The sequence below is a fragment of the Apodemus sylvaticus genome, chromosome 8, assembly GCF_947179515.1.
Source record: "Apodemus sylvaticus chromosome 8, mApoSyl1.1, whole genome shotgun sequence".
Classification (NCBI taxonomy): Eukaryota; Metazoa; Chordata; class Mammalia; order Rodentia; family Muridae; genus Apodemus; species Apodemus sylvaticus.
In genome coordinates, this window is record NC_067479.1 from 112,821,571 (window position 1) to 112,846,267 (window position 24,697).

The 24,697-nt window shown below is 43.5% G+C and overlaps 2 protein-coding genes across 6 annotated transcripts in view; one reads left to right on the top strand and one right to left on the bottom strand.

Annotated features, from left to right (window-relative positions):
* Positions 1-9,965, top strand: part of Atxn7 (ataxin 7) — a 159,555-nt gene extending 149,590 nt beyond the window's left edge. For all 5 annotated transcript variants that reach the window (XM_052190351.1, XM_052190350.1, XM_052190349.1 and 2 more), the window contains 4 exons: positions 880-1,078; positions 1,377-1,498; positions 2,778-3,738; positions 6,146-9,965. In XM_052190351.1, coding sequence (XP_052046311.1) covers positions 880-1,078; positions 1,377-1,498; positions 2,778-3,738; positions 6,146-6,163 — 1,300 coding nt within the window. In that variant the 3' untranslated portion in view covers positions 6,164-9,965. The remainder of the gene's footprint in view (positions 1-879; positions 1,079-1,376; positions 1,499-2,777; positions 3,739-6,145) is intronic.
* Positions 9,966-14,855: 4,890 nt separating this feature from the next.
* On the bottom strand, positions 14,856-24,461 carry Psmd6 (proteasome 26S subunit, non-ATPase 6). The gene is made up of 8 exons (XM_052190353.1): positions 24,250-24,461; positions 23,507-23,712; positions 20,570-20,715; positions 20,157-20,376; positions 19,925-20,033; positions 16,827-16,995; positions 15,174-15,251; positions 14,856-15,056 (listed from the first exon to the last, which is right to left on the bottom strand). The coding sequence occupies exons 1-8, from the start codon at positions 24,392-24,394 to the stop codon at positions 14,960-14,962; spliced, it is 1,170 nt and encodes a 389-aa protein (XP_052046313.1). The 5' UTR covers positions 24,395-24,461; the 3' UTR covers positions 14,856-14,959.
* Between the last annotated feature and the right edge of the window lie 236 nt (positions 24,462-24,697).

Here is a 24,697-nt window from a genome sequence, read left to right on the forward strand (position 1 = left end):
CAGCCCTGACGGCTGCTGTCTTTTTTACCCTCTTGCCTCCCTCCCCTGGCAGATGCTTGGGCATGTCAGGACAGCCTGACATGAGCCCTGTAGTTCACCAACAGGGCAGGAGACAGTGGTCAGTGGAGGCTTCCTGGCATGCAGTCAGGTCGCAGACCAAGAGTCTGCAGTGAGTCCTTCCTTGTGGCATCTTCTCGAGGAAGAGCCCCTGAAAGGTCAGGGTTACTTGGAAACCACTGGGGCATAATAGATGTAGGAAGGAATGCTGTTCAGACTGACCTTGGGAGGTAGAAGTGCTGCCTCCTCGTTCTTCCTTTCTGAAAGCCTGTGCCTTTAGGTTACGCTAGAGTACTTTGTCAGTTAGTCTGTTATATACGTCAGATACACTTGACATTTTTGTGAGATGTGCAGAGCAGTCAATCAAAGAATCCTCTTCAGTTCCACGTGTGCTCCTCTTTTGGAGGAGACTGGAGTGGCTGGAAGGGAGGGAGGGAGGGAGGAAGGGAGGGAGGGAGGGAGAGTTCTGAGCTGCCTTTGGTTTTGTATGACAGACATTCACCTTAGAATAGTGCTGCCGAGGAGAGCTTGTGCATGCGTACGTGCCTGCCTGCCTGTGTGTGCGCGCATACACACACACACACACGCACACGCACACGCACACGCACACGCACACGCACACGCACACGCACACGCACACACACACACACACACGTACGTACGTACGTGTGGCCACCATCACCTGAGCCGGCATGCTGGCCTAGGGCTGCTAGAGCCTCCTCCGCCGTCCTCTGCTGTTAGACTTGCGTGAGTTAAAGCGGCTGAGGTGTAGGTTGTGCTGTCGGTCTGTTCTGAGCTCTGCTGTATCGTTCACTTGTTCAGGCCTCCAGGCTGCCCAGCTCTGCAAGGAGGGAGCGCCCCCGTTGACCCTCCTCCGGGCCGTGAGTCTCCACAGCCACCCTTGCCTGCCACTGAGCCAGCTTCTCGGTTATCCAGTGAGGAGGGTGAAGGCGATGACAGAGAAGAGACTGTTGAGAAACTGGACTGTCACTATTCAGGTCGTCACCCTCAGCCAGCATCGGTGAGCTGTGCACCCCCTGCGTCCACTGCAGGGGCCTCCCCTGTGAAGCAGGGCGGGGCGCTAGCGGGCAGAGGCCTGGCTGTGGTTGTGTGCAGCACCTCTGCGCCTCACATGCTCTGTCTTCTCTCGTCCCCAACACTGCCGCAGGCATTGCTGCCATGGCCTATAGCTTCTGGCACTTGAGGCATTTCAGCCCTGCCTTTTCTATGCTGTCTTGTTCCGTTCTTGAACATGAAAGAACCTAGACCTCTGTGCTGGCAGCAGAGGTGACACGCATGTGCGCTGTGCTCTCTTTCAGTTTTGCACATTTGGGAGCCGGCAGATTGGAAGAGGTTACTATGTGTTTGACTCCAGGTGGAACCGGCTTCGCTGTGCCCTCAACCTCATGGTAGAGAAGCATTTGAATGCACAGCTATGGAAGTAAGTGTCTTTTGTTGGGTGTTATTTTCTTGAATACCTTTACTTAGCTTTTTAGAGCCTTTAAAAAGAAAAAGCAGTTATATCATTTCAAGAGGTTCAGATGCTGCCTGTGGAGGAAGACTTTCCCCCCAGGATTTTAGACAGTCTGGTTTTTAAATCCCAGCCTCACGAGCCATCTAGTGGCCATAGTCAGGTACTGCATCCAGTGAGCAACCCACTCTTGAGAGCTAGCCTGGGTACCTTGTTCAGAGACTGATTTTGTAGCATCTGACTGAGGCCTAGGAATTCACATTGTTAACAAACCTCTCCAGAAATACTATGTGTAACACAAGTATAGATCCAGGCTTCTCAGTGTGGGATCCACATTGCAGTCTGTTAGAACTGAAAACTGACTATCATCTGTGTACCCTCCTGAAATTTCCTGTATCATAAGTATCAGCACTTGACTCAAGAGCTGTCACCCTCAAGCCTCGAGTGGCTGGGATCATGGCCTGCATCTCTTCTAGCTGTTCCTCATGAGAGTTAATGCTACTCTCGGGCTTGCTAGGTTTTCTTGTTCTTTTATGCTCTCACAGTTTTTAAAACTGAGAGCTAAAATAAAAGAGACACCTCCTATGTTTGACTCTCCAAATAGATTTCTCATCTCCTACTGAGGACTTTGCCCAGACATTACAGACAAAATACTTTGTTATAACACCCAAACAAGTCCCATTCTGATTTGTCTCCTGTGCAGTGTCACAATTTGCCTGTTGATCAAGTAACTCATTTTTGTTTGAATCTTTTCAGTGTTTGAATACTATAGTCCAGACCTTATGGATAAAATGGCACATAAGGTATCTGTTACAACATCTGCAAAGGAGTATATAATTTACAGTCACATATTAAATTTCATTTCCAGGCTTACAAAAACTATCACCAGGGGCCTTAGACAGATAGAAGCAAGGCATAGTGATCAGGGCAGACTTCTTCCCATGATGACTTGAAGTTCTTTCATTGTGACTTCTGTTTGCTGAGGATCAGCAGTGGAGGTCTGAAGCCAGGGCCGTAGTGCGTGAGCCACACACACAGTGTCCCCACGAGTCACAGGAAGCATAAAGAACTGGAAAGACAGATGCATCAGGATTGGGTTTGTGTTTTACATCGATCTTTGTTGAGAATGTGTTTTTCAGTTCCAAATATAAAGGGGTGCCCATCTATAACCACCCACAGCAGTTGTAATTATGGTGAGCATTTGTGACCAACTATGGCAATTAGCACCCATGGTAACTTCTTTTTACAGGAAAATCCCACCAGTGCCCTGTACTACATCACCTGTTTCTGCCCGTGCTCCTCACCGGACAAATTCTGTGCCGACATCACAAGGTGGGATCAGCTACTTAGCAGCAACCACTGTCTCCGCACCTCCAGTCCTGCTGTCATCCACCTGCATCTCCCCAAATAGCAAATCGGTACCAGCTCATGGAACCACGCTGAATGCACAGCCTGCTGGTTGTGGGGCGATGGACCCTGTCTGCAGTGTGCAGTCCAGACAAGTACCCGCCTCATCCTCATCCCCCTCCACACCCTCTGGCCTCTCTTCTGTCCCCTCCTCCCCTCTGTCCAGAAAACCTCAGAAATTGAAACCCAGCAAGTCTATAAGGCCCGCGGAGTCTTCTGCTCTCGGCACTAACTGTCACAATGCCAGTAGCAGTACCAGTGGTGGCTCAGGAAAGAAACGCAAAAGCAGCTCCCCACTGTTAGTTCATCCTTCCTCCTCTTCATCCTCCTCCTCCTCTTCTCATTCCGTGGACTCTTTTAGGAGGAACTGTGTGGCTCACTCTGGGACTCCATCCCTGTCACCAGCACCACCTTCCCACAGCATCGGCCTCAACTGTGTGAACAACAGAGCACACTCGGGGAGCCTCCGGCACGAGCAGGCAGGGCGCGGGCCCGTGGGGGTGAACCCTGCAGAGCCCATCAAGAGGATGAGCGTCATGGTGAACAGCAGCGACTCCACCCTCTCTCTTGGCCCTTTCATCCACCAGTCCAGCGACCCTCCTGTCAGCCCACACCCACACACTCCTCTAGACAGACTCATAGGAAAGAAAAGAAAGTGCGCTCCAGGCTCTGGCACCGTCGGCGGCAGTGGCAGCAAACCGACAAAGGTTGCCAAATTGCCAGCTGTGAACAACGTCCACATGAGACACACAGGCACCATCCCAGGGGCACCAGGACTGACGAACAATTCCCTCCTCCATCAGGTAGGAAGTGGACTCTGATCTGGAAGTGGTTGCTGCCTCATTCTTGGGGACTTTGGCCAGTTCTGGAAACTGCTTGGGTTGGGTGGCTTGCCTATACTGGATGCCCAGCTTTCCCGGTAATCTTTAACAAAGGAGAGCCCGTGGGAATGCGTAGTGCCTTTCAGTCATGTCCCCAAATAAGCATCACACACGGCAGGTTACGTAGAGTTAGAAGGGCTCCCCCTGCCGAGGCAGTGTCAGTATCCTGATGCTGTTAGAGAGAGAGGCAGAGAGAACTCCAGTCTGCATAGTCACGCTAGTGTCTTCTCGTGAAGAAACCAGCCTGAGATCAAACCGATCGAGTCAGCAGTGACGTAAGACCTTAGGGGAAGGAAAGCTTAGGATGTTTTTTCATCTTGAACAAGTTCAGATATTCTGATTAACTCATACCCCTTCCTAGTTCCAAGGGAGTCAGGAAAGAAGATTTAGTCTTGGCATTGCTGAAGCATGAAACCTGCTCCCGGTGCATGCCTAAGACGAGATGTGTCGTGCATCCCATTAGGAGGACGCTGGCTCAGAGTGCTCGAGACTGGCTCGTGCTGTCTGTCTGCCTCGGCCTTCCGTGACTGTCTGTCAGGCAGCTCTGTTGCAGCTTCTTCTGTCCTCCTCCCAGCTCATCTCTTAGCTTATTATTTCATTCATCAGGATATCTTCTCTCCTTGCTTACAAACAGGAATTGCCGCAGCAGCACCCCAGAGCCCTGACTTAAAAAGTGAGGCTCTCTTGTATATTATTTTCCCTTTTCTTCATCCTCAGAATTTAACTGCGTAGGGCTTCTTTAGAAAATGTGAAGGCACTTCCTATTGTAATTTACTTTTTTCTAATATTTGTGTGAATTGATAATATCAGAATTACTGGGGGAGATAGCTATTCCATTCCAAGTGGCCGCTTGCGTAGGCCTTATTGCAGTTGTGAACCTTGCCTTTATGTGTTTTGTAGTTACTCATGTAGTTACGTTTTTTGTGTAGCAGAAGTACAAACACAGCAAGAAACAATATATTCATCCCTCAAAACTGCCTCTTAGTGTAGTGACCTGTTGGCCTCAGACCTCACAGGAGCGGGGTGACGCCCCCCACATTTGGGCATATTTTACCCTGTCTTCATTTGACAACTACACTTGTATCCGCTTACTTCTACCCACAGTCACGTGACCGGGAGAGATGAAGGTGGAGGTGCTCATTGCAGACCACAGGGACTAACAGGGTCAGGAGGGCCATTGTCCCGCTGGGATGCAGGACCTCTTCCCTGTCTCGTCGACAGGGTAAAGAGAAATTGCCGAGCTGGGCTCCCATGTAACGTTTCTCCCTTTGCCCCCTTTTAAGTGTTGGCTGCAGCTTGTGTGCACGGTGGACGGTTTGGGCTGTGGTCTGCCAGCTTCCCCTCTGCCTTTTCTCAGGGCTGGGGCCTGTCTCTCAAGGAGATGAGACAGTCTTAAATTTAGATTCTTAAAATCAATCTGAACTCAAGAGCATGTTATAGAAAGATTTCCTCTGCTGAGGATGGTTTGGTTTTTGTTTTTAATTATACTCCACAAATCCTCGAGACCCTGTGGCTTGCAATCAGGACATATGTAAACCTTAGAAACTGTTTCTCAACTTTGCCTGATAGTGGGAGGAATGCATACAAGTCTTAGAACTCATAACTTCAGAGCACTTCAAAGAATGCTCTCCCTGAATCAGGCACATTTCTTAAATCCCAGCATTCTAGACACAGAAGCAGACAGTTCTCTCAGTTCCAGGCTAGCCTGGCCTACATAGCAAGTTTCAGGATAGCCAGGGAAGACAGAGAGACTTTGTCAGAAAGCAAAATAATGAACACTTTTTGTAGAGAAGTAGAAATCATAAGTTTGCTATCTCTTGTGGAGAACATTTTTAACACAGTGGTGCTTGGGTTGGCTAGTCTCTGAACAGAGAAGTGAAGTATGGAGCCCAAGACATAGCAATGTGTAGCTCCTTCCTGACCTCCAAATTTGTTCTTGCTTGGCTTCTAGATTTTAATTTACCCCATGGGAAGGCCAGAGTTCCTTCCCTATTCTGTGAGCAGTGCCTTAGGTGTATGACCTGTGTATGAGCACATCTAGTTTTGTTCTGAATTAACAGCATAGAATACCTTCAAGGATACAAGTTTAAAAATGAAAACAATCTAACTTAGATTAGAAGGAAAACTTGAGAGCTAGAACCCTAGACAACAGTCTCTTGTTGCCCATTTTTTTGAAGTGCGTCTTTACAAAGCTTCAAGCTGGTCCTGTGATGGCTCTCTGATCCCCGCAGGTCAGTGGAACTTAGGTTTGGGGTATCCTCATGTAGAATCGACAGCAGAGCATTGAGCCACTTACTTATGTATTTCCTCATCTCCTCTGTTTTGAAAGCCAAAGGCACGACCCTGACAGCTGACAGTACCATTGGAAGGAATAATCCAGACATTTTTGAAGACAAGTTACACCTCTGCTCAGCACTCTGGACTCCATGATGCCTTTGAGTCTCTTTTTCTAAACTCCTGTGGGCCTTCAGGGTAAGCTCTGGCTGTGTGACAAGGACTTCCCAAAGCTGTATCTGTAGCAGTGAGTACGTGTGACGGACACTGGATCAGGTTCAGCCACCGATTGCTTTCTCTGTTGAGAGTGGTCTGGACTGCTTGCTACCGACCTGCGAGATGCTTGTGTTTGCCTTTAGTTTTGTTCTTGCGTATCATGGAGCCACTCTTGAAGTAGATGGGCTGGGCGAGAGTGTCCTGCAGACGCTCCTCCCTCTTTCTCTGCCACAATGGTTTGGAGCACATTGCCATCCGTCAGTCAGTCTCCGGAAGGTAGCACCTTAGTGGAGACTGGGGCCTTCCAAAGAAAGAGGAGCGAGTTGCATCCTGAGAAGCCTCCTGGAGGATATCCGGCTTGGGAGTTTTGTATTGCACTGTTCAGGAATGGAATACTGAGATGCTGGTCAGTGTGTCATGACATGGTAGCCCAGCCCTTCTCAAGGAATTGGGATAAGAAGTTCTTCAGACTTAAGAACCGGCGTGAAGCTGCTGACACCTGGATATTAGGTTTAAAGTGTCTCAGAAGCTTAGCTTTCATGGTACAAAAGCATGTGTGATAAAAAGAGAGAAAGAAAGGAAGAATGAAGAAAAGATAAATGGAAAGAGAGAGAAGGGAACAGTTGGGTGCTGAAAAGCCAATTGGGACACTGGATTCAGGGAGGTGAAACAATTTTAAAGTGGGGCAAAATTTGTAGGATTTCCAAAGAGACTGATTGTGTTGTTACTGCGTCCATGTTGAGCAGTGTATCAGATTGGGGTGATTGTCAGATTTACTCGGTCTGCTTTTTGAGATCTGCCTTTTTAAAAATTATCATGTCCTTAAAATTTCCAAGGCATTACTCCCATTTCCTCTCTGACTAGTGCTTGGAGAATGAAGTGTGGGTCTCTGCACCCAGGCCACTGTCACGCTACTGTCATGGCTTCCCACCAGGCCGTTAGGTGATTATTTGAATGCAGGTGGGCTAAGGTGGAGGGCACATGCCCACAGAGAGAAGCAGCTTTGGGAGGGAGCAGTGCTTACTTGTGCTTTCCCTTCTTTGTTGTCACAGTAACAGCCATCTGTCTTCCTTCAGTGAGGTTTAACGCCCTCTTTAAGATTTCTCAGTACCTGACTCCCAAAGAACACTTAATGTGTTAAAACATTGCTTGAAAAGACGTCTACCGGTGAGTGTGGGGATGATGGAGGGCCACTGTGACAGCTCAGGCTCAGAGGACCGAGGCCGCAGGCTTAGGAAGAGTACAGCAGAGTGGCCAACAGTGTAATCCCCAAAGGCTCCTGTGTCCTGGCCAGTGTCTGGGCAGAGCCCAGTCAGTGTGTCCTTTCCCTACAGTTCTTAGATTACAAACTTGAGATTCAGGGAATTTCAGTCAACAACAGGTAGAATGAGTAAATACTTGGTTACCAGCCTAATAATGTGAATTGCTACGTGTATTATGTAAGAACACAAAGACTTTATGCAGATACTTTAACTATAAATGAATGGAAAATGTTGAATTTTTTTAAGGAAGGGAAAACAGAATCTTATCCAGTTGTTCTTCAGTCAGTCAGTGAATGTTTTACGGAGGATGCTAGAGGAGTGCTGAGAGTGCGGATGGACCAGTATGGTGGAGTTAGGAGGCCCAGCTCATTGGCTCTCCTGGAGCTGGGTGGGTCGGGGGGTCCATCTCATCAGCTCTCCTGGTGCTGGGTGGGTCGGGGGGTCCATCTCATCAGCTCTCCTGGTGCTGGGTGATGGGGGGGGGTCCTAGCTCACACTCAATCCTGAAAAGTGCAATGGGGCTCGGGGGAGATTTATTTTCAGAGCTGGGGACTTGATGGTTATAAATTAAGTTTCTTTTAGCAATGGACTTTATAGACAGATGTTGTTCCAAAAGATGTGAACAGGAGCCACAATAGGGAGTTTATTCAGAATAAAGTATACTTAGGTGAATGAGTGTTATAATTTGATTTCTTAGACTGGGACTTTAATTGAACTTCATTATATCTCCTGGAAAGAGAGCCTCGGGATTAGGAAAAGCCATTTTTGGATTCTGCCTGCCACAAACAAACATATTCTAAACAGTGCTACTAAAGTTTAGACTGTTCAAATATTTTATTTTCTTTGACTACTTTTTATGATGATGAACAATTAAGACCATTTAAAATATGGGAGTACAAATATTTTTTTGAATTAGATTAACTTGCAGAAACCAAATTTGCTGTGCTTGGGTTATTTCTAGACAGACTTTGGTGTCAATTTAAAACGAAGATAATTTTTTATATTCTTTCCAATAGAATTCATGACAGCTTCTGCAGTTTTCTTAAACTACAAAAAAAAAAAAAAATTAAAAGTGCTGCAATGATGAACAAAGAATTATAAAAAAAACCTACTTTTGTATCTTTATTTTGGAATTTCTTGTTCTATTATAAATAGGAAGTATCCCTATTTCAGAAGACATATTTTGTTAAAAATGAATTGTACATATTTAAATATGTATTTTTGCACAGGTCTTTTTTTCTGATATCCTGTTTTGGTACAATTGAGATCATCTAGTATTTATTTATTAATTAATAAAAGTAAATACCTTTTTATAATTTGAAGTGGTTCACTGCCAAGCCAGTAGTTTAGAACCTGCCTCCTTTACAGTTAAGGGATGCCTCTGCTGCGTGGGAGTTGCTGTCCCTTCAGTGTCTGGGGCGTGGTTTTATAGAGATGGAGCGGGCACGCCATCAGCTGCCTGATTTCCAAATAGACTACATGGAGCTAAGTGACACACTGCTTTTCTTTGTTTAGAGGGGTGTGTGTGTGTGTGTGTGTGTGTGTGTGTGTGTGCGCGTGAGTGAGAGAGGCCGCGCCTGTGTGCTCTCTGAGCACACCTGTGTTATTAGTATGTGATGTGGTTTAAAATTAATGAGGAAACAAACAAAACAAACGGAAAGTGCCTGAATCTAGTTTAAGCTCAGACAGACATCTTTAAAGACTTGAATGCTGAGTTGAACTTTTGGAGTTTGCTTTTTCCACCTAAATATTATTTCTTAAAGTTTTAGGGGAGAGGTTAAAAGCCGCTGAGGCTGGTAATTTTTATAAGGTATTTTAAAATTAAGACCTTTTAGTTCACAGTAATATAACCGGCAGTGGACCACCCAGTGCCACCAAGGGTTACAAACTATGCCAGCCGGTAACTGTTGTTCTTTACTCATATAATACAGAGTTTAAGACAGGATATTTAAGATATTTTGAATTAAAAAATACAAGAAGTACCTCTGAGAACATTGAAAAAATGTTTAATTTGAAAAAAAAAAAAGTAACTTATAAAGGCAGCTGTCTTCCTGTAAGAGTTCTGTTGCCAATGGATTTCTTAATGTCTCCATTCTGTCCTGGGTTGGGGAAAAGTTAGGCTTTGAAAAATGACTGTTAAAATTTTCGCTGTTTAAAAGAGAGAAATCCTTTTTACATCTTATGTAAGACATTTTACCTTTTTCAGATCACGTAAATGAGCACTACACACTTTCAGTGTGAATGCAGGGCCTTGAAAGGATTTTTTTTTGGGGCTTGTTTATTAAAGCAATCTCTCCTGTGTTAAAACGTGTGACTAGTCCGATACACGTGCACCGTAAAGCAAGGGCATCTCAGCTGGACTCTGTTGGCTGCTGTGTAGAAATGAACAAATGTCAAGGACAGAAAATTACTTTGGATATTTAAAAGAGAAGAAATATATAGTCTATTTGTTTTGTAACAAGTTTCTGTAAATAAAATAATTTATACTATTTATAAGAAAAGTTGTGTTTTGCTTTATGAGAAATTAGTTTGTTACTAAATGGGTAATAAAATTAGGACTTCTCAATAAATCAGGTTGGCTGCATGAACTTTCTGCCTTGTTTAGTACCTTTCCCATCAGCTTTACATCAGAAAGCCATTGCTTTACCCTTCCGTCACTGTTGTTTCAGTTCTCATGAGACCTTAGTGTTCCCATCCTGGGCAGAAAGCTCTGTCTTGGGTAAAATCGATCCCCACATAAACAAGACAGTGTTGTATCTGGGCCTGACACTGTACGTGCGGGAAGAGGGGAGCCGGCCGTGTGGGGACAACATTCCACTTAAGCTTGCTCCTGCTGAAGAGGTTTTAAATCTGGAGCTCTTACAGGTTTTTTTTGTTTTGTTTTTGTTTTTATTCTTCCTACTTACTATATATATACAAATGCATTTTGGTTATATTCAGGGTACATTAGTTGCATCTATAAAAGAGTCAATTTAATTTTTTTTCATTTGTTGCTTAAAGGAAGCAACTTATTTTTGTATATGACTTAGCCAAACTGGACTGACCCCTCATGAACTTTCCAGCTCCTTCCTTGATGGATTAGCAAGATGATCAATGACAAATATCCTTGTGGATAAATCACTCTCTTGGGCCTTTTTTTTTTTTTTTAAAAGGAACTTTCTCACTGCCTTTCTTTGCAAGTCATCTGCCCTGGATCTTAAGAAGCCATCTCAAGGGGGCAGAGTTAGCAGTTTTGGATCTTGCCACATGGGATCTCACTGGCCGCGACTGAAGAAGGTGCAGACAGGATAAAGGTATGATGAAATTCGGGAGCTGTCAGGTTGCTGCTGCCAGGAGCCTTTGTCCTCAGGAACATAAATAACAAGTTCATATTGACTTGGAGATAACCATCGAAGCCCAGAGGTTCCTCCTAGGTCTGCATCTGGGCACCTTGGTTACTGCAGCAGCCCAGAAGTCAAGGACATGCTAGACTCTTTTCTATTTCCGACATTGTGAGGCTCCCACTTCACATGTTTCTACTTTACAGTTCCTCATCAAAAGGCTGCCCATGGGGCAGTGAGGTGACCCAGTGGGAAAAGGCACTTGTTGCTAAACCTGAAGACTTGTGTGTGATCCCTATTATATACATTGTAGAATAGACTCCTCCATGCTGTCGGCTACATGTTCCATAGCATGCGTGCATGTTCTCTCTTAGACAGAATGTAGTACATTTTCAAAGGCAGTCCCTTTAAACTACCTCTTTTTCTGGTCTCCTAAGAAGCTCTTAATGTTCTTGTTGCTGCAAGCAGGTCACTAAGATGCTGGTCTAGTAAAGCTGGCTATCGGTCCTTGTTACCCTCATTTAGTACAGCCAAAGCTCCTAGGCCAAAGTGGAAACTGAGTCTCATGATTCCCCATCAGTCAAAGTAGAATTCTTGCAGAAGGAGCAGCCTGAAATACTATTAATACTTTTGAAACTATCCCTCCCTGCCATCCCCTCCAGTAGCTGCTGTAGAGAGAACCAACAGGCTTGGGACAGAAGTGAATTGCACGGCTACTGCCAGGTACCATGTACGCCCTACTGAGTTCCTAGGCCTGCCAAGGGCAAGGAGAGCAAGTCTGGAAACCTTTGAAAGACCTTGAGTGAATGTGTAACCTGTGCAGAAGGCTGTGCACAGAACGACATTAGCAGGAGAAACTCAGGTTAATACTCAGGTGCCTGCTGTCTGGGTGGAACTAGAAAATAGGAAAAACAGGTAACAGTATTATACATGGTTTATTTTGCTTTTAAACTCATACTTTAATATGCCATATTATGAATATTAACAGCAATATTCAAAAGGAACTAACTTATTTCAACTTCATGCCAACTTACCTTTTACTTTCCCTCATTTTTTGTTTTATGAAAGGCCTTTTGGTTAGAAAAAACAAGCTGTATTAGAGCCATCATGGACAAGGTTAAGAATTACTTGGCTCAATTTTCCTAACATAGTCTGGTGACATCATATCTTTTCATATAGGGAAAACAAACTCACTTGCTAAAATGGGCCAGGTCTAGAATCTGGGCATGAATACACACAACTTGGCTTGACACTGAATCAGTTTATCTACCACATTTGCTAGAGAAACTAGCCATGATTACATAAAAATTAGGTGGTAGCCTTTTTCCCTTAGAACACATCTACAGGGGCCCATGCAACTGGTGGGTGATCAGCATGTGACTCTGACATTGGAACGTCCCCTTTGCTTTTCCCAGCCTCAGTTTTCTGTGGGACACAACAGAGAAATTCCTTCAGTGGTATCAGTATTTAAAATGTGAAAGCCAAGAGGTTCACTATGAAAGCAGAGAATGACTAGTCTGCAGTCTTACTTTAGGAACACATTTAAAACTTGGTGGGTTTCCTGGTACTGGTTTAGTTGGCTCAGGCTTCTGCCGGCACTCTTCACGGAAGCACCTTTCAAAGTGTATCCAGACTTTGAGGGTTTGTAGTGTAAAATGAACCTCAGTATTTTCCAAAGATTATAAAATAGAATCAAAGATTAAGTTCTCTAGGAGTCAGATGGCCAGGACATAGGAGGCTGGGCCTAGAACTGGCCTTGTCTGGTTAATGTGCAGTGGGACTGCTTCTTTCATGTTGTGCAGCCATATTTCCAGTGTCTGGAGCTAGATACAGGGCTCAGCTAAGCTTGCTTCCTAGAACTCACAACCTCCTGTAACTCCATGTCCAGTACTTACTACTGGCCTCTAGTAGTGTGTGTGTGTGTGTGTGTGTGTGTGTCATACACTCCCACAGGCGTATGTAGACACACAGGCATACACACAATCTTAAAAAAGAAAAAATGTTGGATTTTGGTTTTATTTTCAGCTCTAAGCTGAAACTTGAAGAGTTTACTCAGAATTTCTAACTAATCTTCAACTATATTACAAGGCCTCCAGTTTTGTATTATGATATATACAAATGTTGAACACAAAATAACTATAATGTGAACAGTTATTTGCAGAGAACTGTTCTTACATTGTTCTAGGCAGTGGATAATTTTAAAGTAGTTCTACTCTAAAGTGCCTGGATTTCTTTCTCAATGAGTACTTATTACTTTTTATAAAGAGAAGAAAAGCATTGATACCCCCTTTTTAAAAAGTTAAACCTGAGCTGGACGGTGGTGGCGCACGCCTGTAATCCCAGCACTCTGGGAGGCAAAGGCAGTCGGATTTTTGAGTTCGAGGCCAGCCTAGTCTACAGAGTGAGTTCCAGGACAGCCAGGCCTATACAGAGAAACCCTGTCTCGAAAAAAACCAAATCCAAAAAAAAAAGTTAAACCTGAGCACATTTTTAGCACGGAAGAGTGGGGCAGGGCATTGAAGAGTGTGGCAGGGTCTTCTCCAACTTTAGAAGCCACAGTTGTGATACTAGCAGGCCAACTCAATTTCAAGTGTAAGTTGAAAAACAAAGACTTTTGAGTTAGTACAGAGAATTCTACTAACTTTTAAAGGACATGAATTTGTCTTTTTTTCCTTTTATTAAATATAGTTCTCACATCTTTTTAAAGTATATGTTATTATTTTTTAATGTTCATTGGTGTTTTGCCTGCATGCTTGCCTTTTAAGGGTGTCAGAACTAGAGTTACAGGTGTGAGCTGCCATAGGGGTGCCAGGAATTGAACTCTGGTCCTGGCCCCCCGCATAGTACGTATCTTGATCAGGGCTTCCCTCCCTCAGCTATTCACACAGTTCCCCTTTACTACCCCTTAGCTACTGTGTCTGTCATTAGAAGACAAACAAGTTTCTAAGAGATAAAAATAAAACATAAGACAGAACAAAACTAACACATAAGAATTGGACAAAGCAGTGGAAAGGAAACGGTGTAAGATGTGTTTTCATTCCTATAGATAAATGTGTTGTTAAAACACCAGAAAGTCACCTTTAACTTAAGGAAGGCTTATGGAATCTTCACCTCATTTTCTCATAGCCTTTCCTGTCTCACTAATCTTTTAGCAAATCTTGTTGCCTCTACTTCAATACACAATGACATAACAGAATACTACATCCAAACTGGTCATCCTTTGCTCAACATGTCCACACTGTCCCCATGCCCCACTCCTGTAACCCAGAGTAGAGTCCCTTCACAACCTGTACCCCTTTATCCACACTGTCCCCATGCCCCACTCCTTTAACCCAGAGTAGAGTCCCTTCACAACCTGTACCCCTTTATCCACACTGTCCCCATGCCCCACTCCTATAACCCAGAGCAGAGTCCCTTCACAACCTGTACCCCTTTATCCACACCGTCCCCATGCCCCACTCCTGTAACCCACAGAGTAGTTTCCTCACAACCTTCACTCCTTTATGTGCTTTTATAGTTTTATAGCGCTGACCTGCCCTCCCCCTCTCCACAGCTTAGAAGGTTCAATTCCAAAATAAATACTCATTTTGATAATATTTGTACAGGATTTTGAGAACCTGTCTTAAGTCGTATTCTGGAATCTAGTCCATGCAAGCTTCTGAAACAGGGAATGTAGTTTTGTAAGACTGCAAGAAAAACTTTCTACTTAATCTTCTTTTCATATTAAATAGGAATACTTCTGCACTGTGGTTTGGAGTACCCGTAATCCTGTACTTTACTCCAAGAGAAAACGGCTACATCAGCTCCCTCACCTGCTAATAAGGCAGAATCCTGGTGACTAGGTCTAGAACCTTCAGATTGTGGACCACACAGATAGATCGGTAAAAGACAAAGAATATTTTTCATTAACAAGTCAAGAGGCATTAGTGGACCCAGTACTTAAAGACATATATGTTTAAGAAAAAAATTACACAAACAAATGGCATATTTATTTGATGCTGTTGAAGTGGGCACACAGTGAGGAAAGTTAGAAAAGCTGTCAAGAAGCATGGTAAAGGATTTCAAATGACTTTACATGTTAATTACTCTGGATAATTTCTGAACCCTGTTTAGCAGCAAGTCTCCTTTCTTGATGGTTTCTTGGTATTGCCAATTCTTGCTATCAGGTCTATAAATAAAGGAAAGAAAAAATGAATTACTTAGCAGAGGTGACCTACTTGTACACAAAGGCACTTAAAACTACCCCATTCTCATCAATAACAAACAATTAAGATAATAAGGATACCTGTTGGTTTCTACTATTTCATTTACTTTATCAATTTTGCAGTGTAGTCTTCCAGCAGCAATAAACCTGGACAGTTCCCTGATTGAGAAAAAGAAAATCCACCATTAGTTTTAGAGAAACAGAGAGCTCTCATTTTCCTCAAGCCACAACTACCAGATATACAGCAGTGACATGTCTGATTTGTTGCAGGCTCAAGTCAGCTACTAGAATAAACCTGGCCCTATACGTTATAAAAAAACACCAGGAGTGTAGTAAAAAACAAAGTGCTCAGAGGAAAAGGTGAGACAGGAATAAACTGCTAGAGTCAACAAACCCTGAACTGGAAATGCAACAGCTACCTGAACTGAAAAAGCGGCCCATTTCTTGTCCAACACTTCTTATGCTGTCCAAGAACACAATGAAACACAAAAAACATGACGCAATGAAACACAAAAAACGTGCTTTGCTCTCACACCGGTCTGATGTAGACTACGGCACTCTTAAAGCCGTGCCCTCTCGAGTGCACCACCTCAAGCATCTGGGTTGAGGCTTGCCATCCCTTACTCTAGGGAGAGCAGCTGCAACCTCAGACATCAGGATGACTGCTTTCACGAGTTCCTGTCAGCTGCAGCTACAGAATGATTGACACTCACATGTACATAGTACACAAAACAAATTCCATTATACAAGTTAAAATTTCTTTGAATTTTTTATAATAAAATATAATGAAAAGCTATATGCCTCATGAGAGAATGATTGATCAGATTTAAATAAAAACAACTGAATTTTAACTGTCACTTTTCTATTATGGATTATGAACAAACCATCAACATTTATCACACAGACATCTTCAGCCACACTAAAATTGTCTGTGCCCAGTTGTTGCCTAGGTTCCCTTACTGTGTAAGACACAGGATGTGACCGTGCTGCTCTCATGGTGGAGGACTCCAACGGCATCATATAGCACACAGACTCAAAAATCCAAGCTCTACAGGATGAACTAACTCTAAGGCCCCAAGTCCCCGCCATTCCTCAGCTATGGCACAGCCACACTAGAATTTAGCTCCTCTCAGAATCTAGGTTTGTTCCCATCGTTTTGCTATTTTTCCTTTCCAGCATCTGGAGATCTTCACATGGCTGACAGCCGTCAAGCAGAGCAAGCGTCCCCTCCTCAGGCATGCTGCATCTAGGCAGACAGTTCCACTGTCTACACTCCTCTCTACACCTGTAGTGTCCACTTGAATGAAGTGCACAGACATCTACACGAGCACCAAACATGAACAGCTAGCTCAGTATTTGTTGAATCAATGATTGCAGTGTTCAAGTCCCACATTTTGTTACCAACCTGATGAAAATTTTAACTGACATCATTGGAGGAAATGCCATAAATATAAAAAGTATAACTCCGACATTATCAGAGGACTGCCACTAAATGTAAGCGAGAAAGCCTGCAGCCCGATACGCTGGTGCAGTTTCTCAGTCAACGCCCTCCCCATGCCGTGCTTTGCTCAGTCACTGGAAACTGTCCTGAGGAAGGCACACGTGCACAGATACTACTGTTAAAATAATAGTTCAGAGATTTTCTTCCTTAAAACTGATGGAAGCAGTGTAAACTCAGAAAATGTAGAAAACAAATTAAAAGGTAGTATGGATGCATAAATTTGTTAAACTTACTGGTCAATGAATTCCACACCCACACCAAATGCTTCTGCCATATAGCCAAGGGTTAATGACCTATATGATTCCAGCAGCTGGCTGTACGCATGAATTCTCATTTCTCTTACATAGTATCGGTAATGAGGTGCAAAAAGCCAATCCTTTTTCATTTCCTGCTCCACGATCGCTACAATAAATAAGATGACAAATTACTACTCCCCTCTCACCCAAGACATTAGATCCGGGAACTTTGCACTAGACATATATCGCTGTCCTCCCACAGCAGCAAAGACAGGTTGACAATGGAACTGTCATCAGATCGCGGCATGACTGGGAGCATTTTATATAATGAAGCAAAATCCTGTAACTTTCATTTATAATTATAACAAACAGGAGGGACAGTGATAAATGAAAGACAAAAGCAAAAAAGAGACATTTTAAAAAGTCACAAAAAATAAGTGATAAAGAGTGATGATACCTATTATAAGAATGTAAAATTGAAGGACAAGTTGTTAACAAGGCTGATGTAGCAACAGGAGTAAGTTACTAACAAAACTGAAGGGTAAAGTGTACTTAGGATATTAATGAGCGATCTATAGGAATATATATTATCTTACTAAATAATAAATGCTTGTGCTCTGGTTACGAAACCATGATGCAAGATTAGTAAGTTCTATAAAGAAAATGGCAGAGGCAGCATGTTTGAGAAACCCCTCCTGGGGCAGTGGGCAGAAGAATTCTGAGAAACTGGCTAAGCCGGGAGCATTACTAGACAGCACTATTAGTCCCAAGGTACACTAAGTATAACTAAGTTCAGAAATAGAAAGCCTACAAAATCTAATGGGGTAGAGACAAGTTGAACAAGGGAATTGGGTACTGTGTTTGTAGTTAGTTTATGTAGGTGAATATTGAGGTGCAAACATGGTGGGACACTGCTTTAGTGGATCTGTCCACCAGACTCAGAGACACCAAGGAGGCATCAGGCATGGTGCTAGCATCTGATGAAGGGTTAACACTAGAACTAGGAATCTTGGCTGCACAGCCATCCAGATATATTACCCAAAAGAACAGAGACAAGGCACAGGCAACCAAAAGCACTCAGTCACTGAAAGGTTTCACAGAAGTCCAAAGAAATCATAAATAAGCTGCAACGGAGCAAAGCAAACAGAAAAATAAGGGCTGTCTAGTGACCATGAGACAGGGTGAAAGGGAGCAGGCCGCCACTAAGCTGATGGCCACACTTTCACTACAATAAAGTATACATGACCAGTAAGATTCCCCTTTTCTCCTCAAACTACCAAGTGTTATAAAAATGTGGAGATGGGTTCTTTCAAATACTATAAACTGGTACAATATTCCTAGGGGCAGCATGGTCAAGGTATACTGATACTTATACAAAGTTCGATGTCTACCTACATGTTCAAACAGGATGACTTTTACATGGTTGAGGTGAAATCTTAGAACTTTCTATCAGTAGATAATAAATTCAGGGACACAGTACACTCCGTTTACCAATTGGAAGCTCTGGAGAAATTCACTTGATTGAAACCTATGTACTAAGTCCATGAGAGCTACTTACAGCCACTTGACTGCAGCGGTTGGTATGGTGACAGGAAAAGCTTCCCCATACTAGTGTGACAAGGAAAAGCAAGTTGGAGAGCAGACTATGAAATATAGTTACAACATGTACGTGTTACTGAGTACTTTTTGACTACTTCTGAAGGAGATCCACAGACTTGGTAACTGCTGCCCACTTGCAACGTCACGTTAGTGAAAACTGTTTACTGCTCCATAGGATCCTATTAGAAAGTTGTCTAGTGTGTACCTAACTTTTTTAGTTGTGAAAGTATTAAGTACCAGGAAGGATTGTGTAACTAAAGGTGTGTGGTTTGGGAGAGGGAGATACTATGCTTTTCACTTGCGGTTATACTGGATTTCTAGAAACAACCACACACTATCTGGCAGAGGATTCCATTCTTCCCATTTCAGCTGAAGTATTTTAAACACATTAGTCTATGAATACTTAGAGAATCAACCTCACAAAAACCAACAAGTTTATTAGTGCAAATGAAAGATAAGACCTTTTTCATTTCAAACATTTGGGAAGCATACAGACTTATTAAATCTAAAATATTCCAGGCAGAACTATAAATAAAACTATATATGAAAAACCATATACGTATATATACTATGAACAAAAGGTTGATGGTAAGAGTTGGATGAGTGGGAAGGGCTGAATGCCTCACACTCAGGAGCTGCCAAAGCCATTCACGTATCTCACTAGAAAGATACCACACCCCTACAAATACAGCAGCAGCATTCACCATCCTAGTTTCCACAAAGACCTTCTGTAGACAAATAATTTTTTGAAATCTGTTGCATAAACAAGAGAATACATCAATGTATGTTAGGTACCTGAATAAATTTTAGGGAAATAATTTGGGAAGGATGCCTTCTATCATTTTAGTAACTTAGTCACCAATAGCAAACCAGATGGCCAGGAGGGAGCGCAGTCCTCCTAAGAGAAGCACTGATGTACACTGGGCTCTGTAAACTGTCCGTGAAAGAACACAAGCATTTTCCACAGATTATAGTTTCAATTCATAGATCTAAAACAAAACCTCTTTGAATGCAGCGATGGTTTATTCCTTCATCCTTTACTATACACCTAACTAAACATCTGCGCACACTACCATATTCCTTAAGACAAAACTGCAAGTCTTGGGCACACTCCCATATCAAAGGGAGCTAACCACATTGCTTTTTGTCACACTTTCTTTTCCTCTTTTTTTAGGCTCTACTTTTAAAAACACAAAAAGCCAGTGAGATAGCTCAGCAGGTAAAGGCATCTACTGCCAAGCCTGAGGAACTGAGTTCAATTCCAGGACTCATGATGGAAGAGAAGCAACCTGAAGACTTTCACATACACTTCAAACACACACACATCATTCTCACATTTGGGGATTTATAAAATACACCAAGTTTGCTCATCTTAACTAAGCACAATAGGCAGAACCTAAGTAAAAAGCGTAGCTCTCAAGCCACCGCAGCTCTTACACCTGAGAACCCTCTGTGCTGTGCACCCACAGGACCAGAACATGCAATCAGATCCTTACCTAACGACTGGAAGAAAACTGAATAACGGCATTCATAGAGAGAAAACAGATACTGCCGGACTGCTGGAAGACTGTGCAATACTTCAAGAATCTCTGCCCCTTTAATGACCTGGGTTTTAAAACAAAACAAACCAACTAAACAACAACAAAAAGGACCATTTTAATGATTTTTGTATATTTAAGTTAGGAAAGCATGAAAGAATCTTTGAAAGGATATTAAGAGTTTCTTTACCTTCTCCCTGAGATCTGGTCTTTCTAAGGCAATCATACTGACATAAACAGTGTAAGTCACAAACGTCTTGTAATCCATGAGTTCATAAGATGTAAATGTGGAAACCGTGTCGAGGAAGAGCTCTGCCGCCTGTTTGAAGTCACGGATAGCCACGCAGTACAAACCCTGGTACACTTTCAGCCTGTTTCGCCTGTCCCAGTCTCCGCCTTCCTCTATTAGGCTAGCAAATAATGCAAAAGAAACATACGAATTCTTAAAGTTTTTTTAAAGTATTTCATTCAGTAAGTATGTCAACTCTTTGACCATATTCCACAGTTATAAGCAAAACAAAATGGGGAAACATGGACCTACCAACTTATTAATAATTTATTAACAGCCCTTAACCTCCAGGGTCATATCACTGCTAACTGTACCTTTTGGCCTTTTCTGTGTTTCGAGTGATGAGGTCGTTATCCATATAAAAGAGTCCGATCCTTAGGAGATAGAATACAATATCCAGTCGGTGACCGAGGGCCACAGTCTTATCGTATGTCTTTCGAAAGGCTGTCAAAGCTCCCTCCTGTCAAATTCAAGACCAAAGGGGTAAAAAGTACACAATTTAGCAAAGCCACCAGCTACCTGGATTTTCCTGAGTGGTTGGTGACACAGAAGTGAGATGCCAGGGAAAGGGTCACTGATGTGTGTGGGATAAAGATCAAGAGTTTCTTTAGCTGAGGACAGTGTAGACAATGCCTGGGGGAACACTTTATTCTGAGAACCGTATGAAAAGCACATAACAGACAGTGTGTTTCTGCCTGTGAAAATTAGCACTACTTCCAAATAAGTTCACTATAAATTCTTAAATCATTTTAAGAGGCTCATGTCACTCATTAGACCACTGAATAGATGCAATCTCATCTCAACTGCTTTGCAAGAACAGTGATAAGGATCACTTTATACTTGGTGTCTCTTCAGACCGTAACTGGATAGTGTGTTTCACATTATTAGTTGCATTTCATGAATGTATAAGAGGAATTGTCAGAACAGCAGCGGTGTGCCTAGTGTGCAGACCTGGAAATGCAGTACTGATCCTCACTAGGAACCCCGGGTCTGGGGAGAAGTGGATGACTGTAGGCTTGCAGAGTGAAGTTAGCATAGCAGGTGAGTTTATGCCATTTTGCACTAAAAATAAAGGTAATCATGAGATCAAGTTAAAAGATAACAAGACTGTCTTAAAGGGACCTCCACTAACATCTGCAATGAACTAAGCATCAAAAAATGGATAAATACAAGTAATAATAAAACCACTGCAACCATTAAAAAGGAACAAACTGGACTTCCTTTGAGAACCTGTGAGCCAGCATAGAAGGAATGCAGCATTAACACACAAGCGTAAATGACCAAGCCAGACTGGTTAAATCCAAGACCTGAGACAACACCAAGTCCCTCAGTCACATACTCTTAAACCAAACCATACTCACACTACTTTCCACATTTCCCCTCCTATATTTCTAAGTTTTTAAAATGACCACTACTACACTACTAAATTTAAAATTAAAAAAAAAAAAGGATTTAAATGAACCTTCAACAGTTTATAGCGTAAGCCTTCTCTTTGGGCTCGTGCAGTTCTAAAGTCTTTCCCTGTATCTTTAAACAGCATTACTTAGAAATACATCATCCTATTTTACATAAGAACACCGAAGCTGCAGTAAATAATGCCTATTCGGGCTGGAAGTATAGCCCAGGCCATCTGATCCAAGAGCTCACTCTATTTTAAATACTGGAACTATGTCATCCTACATCCAAATGCTAAAGAGTAGATCCAGCACTACGATTATGTAGAACAAATGGCCACACATGGGAAAATAAATGTTCCCTCTCCCAGCAATTTCGCCTCACAGACTAAACAGTGTCCTAAAGAACAACTAGCATGTTTGGGCAGTGGTGGCAAACCCCTTTAAACCCCAGAGTTTGAGAGGCAGAGGCAGGCAGATCTCTGTGTGTTTGAGGTCAAACTGGTCTACAGAGCTAGCTCCAAGACAGGACTACACTAAGAAACCCTGTCACAAAACAGAAAAGAAAAAAACAAAACAAAACACTAACATATACTAGGAGACATATGAACATGTTTTTCACCACAGCAATTTAAGAAAAGTCAACTATTACAGCTGGTTAAAGCAATACCAGCTGAATTTGTGCACCCCTACCAGCTGAACAGACAACCTACTCAAAAAGTGGATGTGACAGCAGTGAACCAGAGCATTAACAAAGTTCTCTCAGATGCAATGACAGATGCATGGAAGAGGAGGTTTTGTGGAACATACAGTAATCATATGCACACAAATACACATTCACTACTCATTTTCTACAAGACATACATATACAAGTGCGTAACTGTACAATGAAAGAGCTATTCGAGTTGATTATTTCTCAAGGTATAGAACAATGAAAAGCCAAACAACTGCAACCCTTGAATGATAAGTAATACTAGTACTGCCTGGTAGGTGCCAACAGAGGTCAGAAGATGGTACTGGATCTCTCAGAACCGGAAATTAAAGTGGGCTGTAAGCTGTCATATGGAGATTACAATTCAAACCTGGGTCTCTCTGAGAGCAACCAACACTCTCAACCCCTGAGCCATCACTCAGCCTCCAACTGTAAACCTTTAAATTGTACAATAAATGCTTCCCAACCATATAAATTAACTACTAAGAATGACCCCAATGTTGTTAAAACAGTGGGCAAAACCTCTGCTCCCTTGTTTTGTTCTGGAGAAGTATTTTTATTATTTTCAAGTATGTGTGTGTGTGTCTGGGGTCATGTGTACATGAATGCAGATGTCCTTGGAGGCTAGAGGCATCAGATACCTGGGTGCTGGTTTTGTGAACCTCTTGATGTGGGAGACGGGAACTGCACTCAGGTCCACTGCAAGATGCTGTGCAGTATGTACTCCTAAACCACCAAGCCTCACCTCTCTAGCCTCATGGGTATTTACTTTTCATGACACAGAAATGAAGACTAATACACACCTTGCTCTGTTAAGAGTAGGAAATTGGGTGTTGCAACATCATCATATATCTCCTGACTTTGTACTGACTCTTCAGTACAGGTAAATATGATTATTTAAGAAAAAAAGATTCATTTATCCAGTGAGATATTACTCATTGGCACTGAGGTACAACACTGGTCTGTACCTCCAGAAAAGAGGGAGCATCTCTCATCTCCAGAGAGGACAGAGCATCTCCACTGACCCTGTTATCTATCCAGAGGGGACAAAGCATCTCCTCTGACCCTGAAACCTATCCAGAGAGGGTGCAGCATCTCCGCTGATCCTCTCACCTATTCAGAGAGGACAGAGCATCTCCACTGACCTTGTCACCTATCAGACAGAGGTACTCTGCTTTTGCCATCATTGCATCTCGAATTTCACTTTCTCCCAGATTCTTCTCTGCATCCTCCAACTCCTCATCCAAACGTTTCAGCTCTTCTTCATTTGCTTTCTTCATTTTACTGAGGAGCTCCGTGTCCATCTGCCAGTCGAGGGATTTACACAAGGCTTCATAATAAGGAGCCATATCTAAAAGCCAGAAATCACACACTATGAGGTAACTTGTTAGTGTCTGCATGCTTTTCCCACCCCACCAAACGTCAGCTAGCTGACGCCTACCAACTGGGCCTGGAGAGCACAGCTAAGGTTCTGAAGCTGGGAGGCCTACTTCAGAGCCAATCTTAGCAGGGCTGATCGCTACTAGGGCCACAAGGAGGGGAATCCAGTTTGCTCTGGTCGGCTCCTGTTCCAAAGGAGTCCTCCCGTCAGGCAAAGGACACTTACTCGACTGCTAGGGACAGAACTCTAACTGTGCCTTGGCAAGCAGAGAAACACTGACAGACATACTGTCAGGACTAATGCCGCGGAACCTTTGCTGGGAGTCTAACCGCGACAAGCACCCGAGGCTTCCCCGAACACTCGCGGCGGGGCAGAACCCACTAAGGCAAGCCCCTCGGCGCCAGGAGGACTCCTTAGGGTTCTCCAAAAAGCCTCAACCGGAGACGCCCAGCCAGGCACCCAGACCGCCCCGGCCTAGGCCGCTGACTCGGCGCTCGCGGGCCTCACTGTTTTCCCGGACGGCCGCCATCAACTCCTCGCGCACCGCCGCGTCCCCGCGGTGCTCCGGCAGGCTAAGCAGAAACCGCAGCTGCGCGATGCGCAGGTCGGGGTTCTTAGGCAGACCCTCTTCTTCCAGGTTTTCTAGAGGCATGGCTACGGCACAAAAGCAAACTGAGAGAACTGAGCGCAGTCCCGGGCCAACAGCGGAAGTAGGAAGAGTCGTCGCAGGCGCCCGGGAGCCGCCAGTCTGACTTCCGGTCGCGTCTCTGCCTCCGCCGCCTGCAGCGTCCCCTGCTGGACACCGGCGGGCGCTGCCAGCCTTATCTTTCGGTCCCTCTGAGATCAGAGTTGGGGCTAACTTTCATTTCTTGAGTATCTTTTTTTTCTTCCGTTTTAGATATTTTACTTCTGTTACATTTGCAGCGAATGGGATCTCGAAATCCGCCAACAGTTT